The sequence below is a fragment of the Phaenicophaeus curvirostris genome, chromosome 9 (genome assembly GCF_032191515.1).
Source record: "Phaenicophaeus curvirostris isolate KB17595 chromosome 9, BPBGC_Pcur_1.0, whole genome shotgun sequence".
NCBI lineage: Eukaryota > Metazoa > Chordata > Aves > Cuculiformes > Cuculidae > Phaenicophaeus > Phaenicophaeus curvirostris.
Genome location: NC_091400.1, coordinates 4,386,204 through 4,394,327, shown reverse-complemented (window position 1 = coordinate 4,394,327; position 8,124 = coordinate 4,386,204). Strand labels below are relative to the sequence as shown.

The 8,124-nt window shown below is 46.8% G+C and overlaps 1 protein-coding gene across 3 annotated transcripts in view; it reads left to right on the top strand.

Annotated features, from left to right (window-relative positions):
• The first annotated feature begins 1,511 nt into the window (after positions 1-1,511).
• The window catches only part of JMJD1C (jumonji domain containing 1C), a 157,389-nt gene continuing 150,776 nt past the window's right edge, over positions 1,512-8,124 (top strand). Inside the window, exon 1 of one of the 3 annotated variants that reach the window (XM_069864050.1) lies at positions 1,512-1,719. In XM_069864050.1, coding sequence (XP_069720151.1) covers positions 1,588-1,719 — 132 coding nt within the window. In that variant the 5' untranslated portion in view covers positions 1,512-1,587. The remainder of the gene's footprint in view (positions 1,720-8,124) is intronic. The other 2 variants (XM_069864048.1, XM_069864052.1) reach the window with 2 other exon arrangements.

Here is an 8,124-nt window from a genome sequence, read left to right as displayed (position 1 = left end):
GTGAACGAACTTGTCATGGTGAATGATGATTTTTATTTTTTTTTGTTTACTTTCTCTTAATTAACTTCTCTTGCACCAAAAGTTATTTGTTCCACTGAAATATACAGGAATGCGCTAAGTTGGCACTCTTGATTTATTGCTTTTGCCTCATGATCTATTTTTCAAAAATGCACTATTCAAATTTGCTCTCAGCTGCTAGATGAGAGATCATTAACCTGCTCTCTGGAGAGCAAGGATACCAGTAGAGGCAGAAGTTCACAACAGCTACACCTTTAGATAACATGAAGGAAAACCTCTTGGAAAGCAAACATGGCATTACTACAGCGTGACTACAGGCTTCAGATGATCCGAGGGCTGGAGCACCTTCGCTGTGAGGACAGGATGAGAGAGTTGGGGTTGTTCAGCCTGGAGAGGAGATTCCAGGGAGACCTAAAGCAGCCTTCCAGCACTTAATGGGGACCTTGGGCAGCCTGATCTAGTGGAGGTGTCCCTGCCCATGGCAGGGGAGTTGGAACTGGATGATCTTTAAGGTCCCTTCCAACCCAAACTATTCTATGATTCAATGATTGTACAGGAAAGCTGGGGAGGGGCTCTATAGAATCACTAGTTTGGGAAGGACCCGCTGGATCATCAAGTCCAAGCATTCCCATCACTAAACCATGTCTCTGAGCACCTCATCCACCTGTCCTTTAAACACCTCCTGGGAAGGTGACTCAACCACCTCCCTGGGCAGCCTCTGCCAGTGCCCAATGACCCTTTCCATAAAATATTTTTTCCTGATGTCAAGCCTGACCCTCCCCTGGCGGAGCTTGAGGCCATTCCCTCTCGTCCTGTCTTCTGTCACTCGGGAGAAGAGCCCAGCTCCCTCCTCTCCACAACCTCCTTTCAGGTAGTTGTAGAGAGCAATGAGGTCTCCCCTCAGCTCCTCTTCTCCAGGCTAAACACCCCCATCTCTCCCAGCTGCTCCTCCTAAGACTTGTTCTCCAGGGGGGTGGAACGGGAGGGGCTTTGAGGCCCCTTGCAGCCCAAACCATTCGACGATTCATGAAAAAAAACCAATAAAGCGACGGCAGCTGCTGCCGCAATGGCTGAATGGGGGGTTACAGCCCAAGCCCTGGGTCGAAGCGCGGGGGCGTCCCAGCTCCCTGAGGCCACGCTGCACGCCCCGCGTTCCCCGCAGGGCTGGATGCGGGGATGCAGGGACCCCCCTCCCCTTCCTTCCCGCCCCCTCCTCGCGGGGTCCCGGGGCCGCCGCTGCCGGACTCTTTGCCGCGCGGCGACCGCTCGCTCCCTATCCCGCCCCCCCCCCCCCGGCGGAGGGAGACGCGGCGCGGCCGGTCTCCATGGCAGTGCGCCGCGTGGGCGGAGCGGCCGGGGCCGCAGCGCGGCGGGGAGGGGAGGGAGCGCGCGCCGCCGGCCCCTCCCCTCTCCACCTCCCGCCCCCCCTCCCCCCCGCCCCTCGGTGTTTGTGTCAGGCGGCCCCGGCCGAGGGGCGCGCGCCCGGCGGCGGAGGGAGCCGCGCGCCATGGGCCGCCCGTAGCGAGCGGCGCGCGCGGCGGCGGCGGCGGCGGAGCCCGCGCGGCGGCCATGGCGGGGGAGGCGCGGCCGGAGCTGGTGGGGAAGCGGTTCCTGTGCGAGGCGCGGCCGGACAGCGGGCGCTGGCGGGCGGGGGTCATCCGCGCCGTGTCCCAGCGCGACTCCCGCAGCCGCGACCTGGCGGTAAGAGAACGGGGCTGCGGCGGGGCCTGCGGGCCCGGCTGGGGCGGGGGGGGGGGGCGGCTGCGGCTCCTCGCCCCGCGGCCGTTCGCAGGGGCCGCGGGAGGGGGGCGAGCGCCCGGCCCCGGGGCTCGGGGACGCGTCGGTGCCGGGGGGGGATGCGGGGAGGTGCGAGCGGCTCTGCGGGCGGAGAGTCGGCGTCGTTCAGGCTAGAGGAGAGGAGGCTCCGGGGAGACCTTGGAGCCGCTGCCGGCGCTGAAAGGGGCTGCGGGGGAGCTGGGGAGGGACTTTTTACCAGGGTACGGAGTGATAGCATGAGGGGGAACGGCTTTAAATCGGAAGGGGGATGGTGTAGATTAGCCATTAGGAAGGAATCCTCCCCGACGAGGGTGGTGAGGCGCTGGCACAGGTTGCCCGGGGAAGTTGGGGATGTCCCCTCCCTGGAGGTGCTCAGGGCCAGGTTGCATGGAGCCTTAAGCAGCCTGATCCAGGGGGAGGTGTCCCTGCCCGTGGCAGGGGGGCTGGAACTGGATGATCGCCAAGGTCCTTTCCAACCCGAACCGTTCTGTGTTTCTATGACTGTCGTCATTGAAGGGGCTGGAGAACGGGTCTTGTGAGGAGCGTCTGAGGGAACTGGGGTTGTGTAGCCTGGAGAAAAGGAGGCTGAGCAGAAACCTCCGCGCTGTCTACAACTACCTGAAAGGAGGTTGTAGCAAGGTGGGTGTTGGTCTCATCTCCCAAGTGACAGGCCATAGGATGAGAGGGAACGGCCTCAAGCTGTGCCAGGGAACGTTCAGGTTGGACATCAGGAAAAATTTCTTTACCAAAAGGGTTATCGGGCCCTGGAACAGCTGCCTGGGGAGGTGGTGGAGTCACCATCCCTGGAGGTATTTAAAAGACGACTGCATGAAGTGCTCAGGGATATGACTTAGTTGTGGACAGGGACAGTTGGACTCGGTGATCTCAATGGTCTTTTCCAGCCTAGCGATTCTGTGATTCTGTGTATTGCTGACTGGCTGGCTTTAGTGTGCTAGACGCGGTAGTGAACGTTGTTATTAAAAGAATGTCATTGTTTCCCTTCCTTTTATGTCCGCTGTCACTGTTTTCCTAAGGGGTGTAGGAATGTGCGTGGAGGTTAAGCGAAGGAGCTAGGATGTGTTCTGTTGTGCTCAGGCACACTCTCGCTGGGGGGGAACCCAACCAGGATTTCCTTGGGTTAGCGTTCTGAATACATAATCTGTAAAATGGAGTTTTCTTGTGCTGCCTGGACTTGGTCCTGATTTTATTTGTGAATTCTGCGGTCTAACGAGAGTTGCGTTCGTGCTGTGGTTGTCTCCTTCCGTTTTTTTATGTTATTTGGTGCTTCTGAAAGCACATTTAAAAATATCACAACTATGTCAATGGACATTGTGTAGGCTGGAAAAAGGAATCGCCAAACTGTGCTGGGCAGCCTGTATTGCTGCTGGTAAGGGGAAAGCGTTCACAGCTGAATGCTGTTGGGGTGGAATGTTGCCATTCCTACAGGCTCATCAAGCAAACAATTGCCTGGTTTTAGAGATTATCGATTGCTTGGTGTGAGAAGTGTGATTCACAAAATTAAGAATTCTTGGTTTCATACGTCCTGGGCTTTAAGCTTTGTTTTAGAAACAGAATGTACATGGCACTTAAAATGCTACTTTCTTTTGCTATGTTGTGGCTTTTTTCCCCTCATTCTGCAGCTATAAATCAAGTAGCAATGCTGTTCATGCCCTTCTGTACGAAATGGCCTGTGTTTTCAACCTTTGGGTTATATATGAGAATTGTCTAGAATGCTTTATTTTTAGAATCTATTTTGGGTGTTATTCTTGCGTGGTGGTATTCTCTACAATCCATAGACAGTTATGGAAATACTGAGTAGTGTTTAAGGAGAAATTTACTAACATTTATAAGTCAGAGCCATAATTTGTAAACTCTAGGGGCAGAGCTGACATCAAGAGAGAAGGGGTGTTAAAACAAGGCGTTTCAGGGGTTGTATCTGTTATGTCAAATAGATAACATATTGTAAAGTACTTGCTCCTTTTCCTGACTTTGGTATCCGAGTGTTTTTCTCTTCAGATACTCTTCTGTTACAGTTCTTGGTTAAGTTAAGAAAGAACTGTAATGTTATGACTGGTTTCTGAGGCAGGATGACTAAGGATATGCTTTTGCGTGGCAGTGGAGTGCTCCAGCCCACACTTTAGCCTGGATGCAGTGCTAACATGGCCATATTCCTTCTGGTATTTTCAAGCTAGCTCCCCAGCACTGCATTATGCTATGTAGATGTACTCCTAGGCATCTCTGGGTGCTGGAAGCCTGAGAGGTTTTGGAAATCCTATCTAGGTCTAATGAGTGCTTGACTAGTACTTAACTACAGGAGCAGCATTGCCCCCTCTAAGTGCAATATTTGGTTTTTGTGTTACCTATTCTCTGTCCTCAAAGCGCAAACAAGTATGAATCACAAAGGGAGCAGGCAGAGGAAGGAATGATAAGGTTTCTGTGGGTTTGGTTCTCCTTTTGCATTTGTAATTAACACACACCTCTTGTCAGCTGATATTTGTTAATAAGAGTAGCCTCTTCCCCTGCCCCCAGTGATGGACAAGGGCATTTTTCTGTTAGCCCTGGTTCCACGTGTGCTATCCTAGCTGGAATGAGTGCTGCTTTTATCCTTCCATAGCTTTCATTTTGAGGTGGCCATCCCTATGAATAGCTCCAGACCCTTCTGCTACTCATCCGTGGAGTGAAATGGTAATTCTTGTTGACAGTTTCATTGCTACCCAGGGGATGCAGCATAAAATGTTGAAATTGACTTTTTTGTCAATTTTGGGTATTCCTGGGCCTTGGGAAGGACCTGGCAGAAGTACAGAAGATGCCCTCAGCCACAGAGAGGGAGGAGGGCAGCAGTGGGCATTTTCAAGATGCTTTGCAAACAACCTGAAGTGAGTTACCTTTTAATCCTGGCTTTGGAAGGAATGTATAGTTTACATTGCCTTTGTTTCTTTTCTTCCTTAATAAATGTGAAATCCTCAGTCAGTTTCAACCAATTTAAGAGCAGGGAGAGGTCTGAGAGATTACCTTCCACCAGTCTGTGAAAACTGACATCTGAGGGGCCCGAGAGTCCTCCTCCCAAAAAAAACATTAAGGCAAAGAGGTCACTGTGTTTTACATGCTCCTCCTGGAAGCGAAAAAGTGATCTCCAGCTGGCCAACCAGAATGCACTGAGCTTCAAACTGACTACAGCACAGTGCTGCCTCTTGCTTAGCACCTACAGAGATAGGTAGATGATGGGGGATGGAGCTGATGGTCTGTGAAGGTAGGTTTAAGGGCACACGAAAGAGCTGAGCATTGACGAAAGCCTGAGACCAAGTGTCAGTATTTGGACATGGGAATACAAGGACAAATGAAGAGTTTTATGAGGTGAAGGATCTTGGGGAGACATGGTCAAGCTTAGAGGCAACTGACATAATTAATGTTAAGTGGCCACAGGGCTTGTAGGAGCAAATCAGCAGGAAACGGAGCTTCATTAGTTCTGCTGTAAACAGAACTACTCATTAAGTCAGGGGCTCCAGACCCGAAGGCTGGACTTAGCTGCTTTTTGCTGGTGAGAGGGCAAATGAAGACTCCAGATGTCATATGCTGCTAAGTTTGTTTCATGATTGTGTTTTCCTAACTAAATGAATGAATGTTTTAAGTAGTTGAAATTATTGTCCTGGTAAGAAAATGAGGACAAGAACTTGGTTATCCAGTGTGTTCTTCCTGATAGGTCTCTTCTACTACCCTATTAAAGTATGTTAAATGACTCTTCCCTTATATTTTTCATGATGATGGCACAGCTGATAGGTAGTGTCTCTTTTCTCTTAAAATGTTTTTTTTTTTTTTTTTAATATAAAGAAAGAAAGTGGTATCCAAGTGCCTTTTCTCCCACTATTTTATGGAAGTTTTGCCTTCTGCAGCTTTTCTATTAATTTACCACTAGCAAGGAGTATGGCAAGAAGAACTGATGCTGGTTGCAAGTCCTGTTCATGTTCTGGAAGGTGAATGCTCTTGCCATTGCGTGCAGATCCCTATTGCCTGGTTTTGGAACCCATGCCTCTTTCTTCATGCCTCTTAACCATTTGTAATGGTTACGAATGTTTAAACGTGCCTTCTATACAGGTACAGTGTATGCAATTTATTCCAGGAGTTCTCTTGATCGTTGTCATAGTATGAGGCATAACTTTGTAGTTAGGCCTCTTGATCTTTCATTCTTGAACATCCCTGTTGCATGAAGAACGTTTACTTAAAAACAAAAATATAAGCAAAAAAAGTTTCATAGACACGTGTGTGTGTGTCACTGTCATTGTGAGAATTTGTAACTTATTTATCCGCTTAATTAACAGCGGGTGTTATTAGAGGAAGCTGGATACTCTTATTTTTCCTTACTGCTGACTGCTTGGAGAAGCCTGTGTGCTGCTCTGATTGCAGTGATAACTCTGGGCAAATAAAGAAATGGCCAGGAGGGAGGAGGTGGATTCCATGCCATATGATCTCCTCGGTCTTTGCTGTCTCATAAGAACTGCTTTCCGGGCCACAGGCTCCAAAATGTCTATTTAATCACTACTGCCAAGATTTGACATGGTGATGGCAGAGGTGTTTTCCTATGTTGTGCTTTAAAAAATGATTATTTATAGGCATAACTTTTAAAAAATATAAATAAAATTTTTAAATTATTTTGCTTACTGGAAGTGCTTCAGAGTTCTGTGACTCTTCATGGTCTGCAGTTTTATATTGAATATAATTATATATTGAACTGTAATTTTCTCTGCATGAAAGAGAAACTGGAAATAAGCTTTTAAACATGTAATGCGCGACCCTTAATAAAAAGCATAGCTATAAGTTGCGGTGATTTGTAATTGCATATTTATTGATGTGTGAATTTTGCTGCCAATGAAGTCTGTGGATCGGAATACAATATCAAGAATTGAGTACTTCGGTAGCCTTACATGGCTTATGATAGGCAGATGTAGCATTTAGTAATTGTGCATAAGGAAATATGTTGTGGTAATAAATCCCCATGTTAGATATTCTTCATAAAAGCCTAAATATTAATGATGGAATGAAGCTATTCTTTTATTTTTATTTACATTAAATTAGTAAGATACAGCATGGAATATAATACATGAGTAGTTTTGGTAAATTGCTTTTTTTTAGTACCTCATTTTTGGTAATTTGCAAAGAATTGTTAAGAATTCACTGTGTCTGGTAAAACCATTTGCAGAGAACAGCATCGGACTGTGTGTCTGTTTTAACTGAATTTGCCTTTGCTTAACAGTAAAATGGAAGTTCACAGAATGTAATGGAAACTTATCAGTACTGTATTACAGATATCAGAGATTATTTCTAATTATTTTCATGTTAATTTGAAAATAAGATGTTTTAGTGAAGTACTCCATGTGCTGAGAGTTTCTCACTGAAGAATGAAGTTAAATTTGCCTTCAGTCTGCGTGGAACTGGTCTTACCCTGTCTTTTTATGACCTGTAATTAGTTTTAATCTTCCTCCTTCTGCATACCCAGACTTTCTGAATGCGGTATGGCTTTGTCATAGAGGCACAAAATGACACTTCTGAAGGTTATGTTTGCTTTCTGCCGTATATTGATTTTTAGTTCAGTGTTTTGCTTTGTCCTCTGTTTCCCTTTCACTAAGCTAGTATTTAAGGAGAAAGTGTACGTATTAATTTTTTGAAGGTGTTTGAGCTAATCTGTTTAAAAATGAAATAGAATTTTTAATTTCTTATTTTAGAAGTACATGCTCTCTAGCTTTCACTTGTTAACCTTGAAATAAACTGGAAGATGCAGAAATGTCGTTTGAAGTAGTTGTGCATAGCTTGTTGGTGGTTAATGGAATTTTGTGTTAATGGTATTTTGTGTTTCTGTACCAGCATCCGGGTTAAAGATGAAGAACAAGTTATTGGTGAGCAGCCTGTCACGTTATTTACTTCAGCTAGTGGAGATGATGCTAAAAACATGCCAGAGCTAAACATGTCACTGCTGCCTCTAGATCCAGACAAAGGGTGTTGTTGTAGGATGCATTCTGTGTATGTTTTGAACTGGGTTTGAAAGGATTGGGAGAAGCTCAAAATGTAACTGGGATTTAGATCATTTTCAGTTGTTTCTATTGTTCCGTGTCAGTATTGAAGCCAAGGAGTCTTGTATGTTTTGGTGCCTATCAGCTGGGCCATCTTTTCTTGGCTCAGCAGTAAAGAAAACTTCCTATTTCCTTTCTTACTAATAAGATTGAGCTCATCATCCTGTGCCTGTGAATGTCACCTCATCTGTCTTCCAGAGTTAGTTCAGTTAGTGTACAGGAAGGAGTATCTCCTTCATAGTAATTTGACAAAAAGGTCAAAACCAGG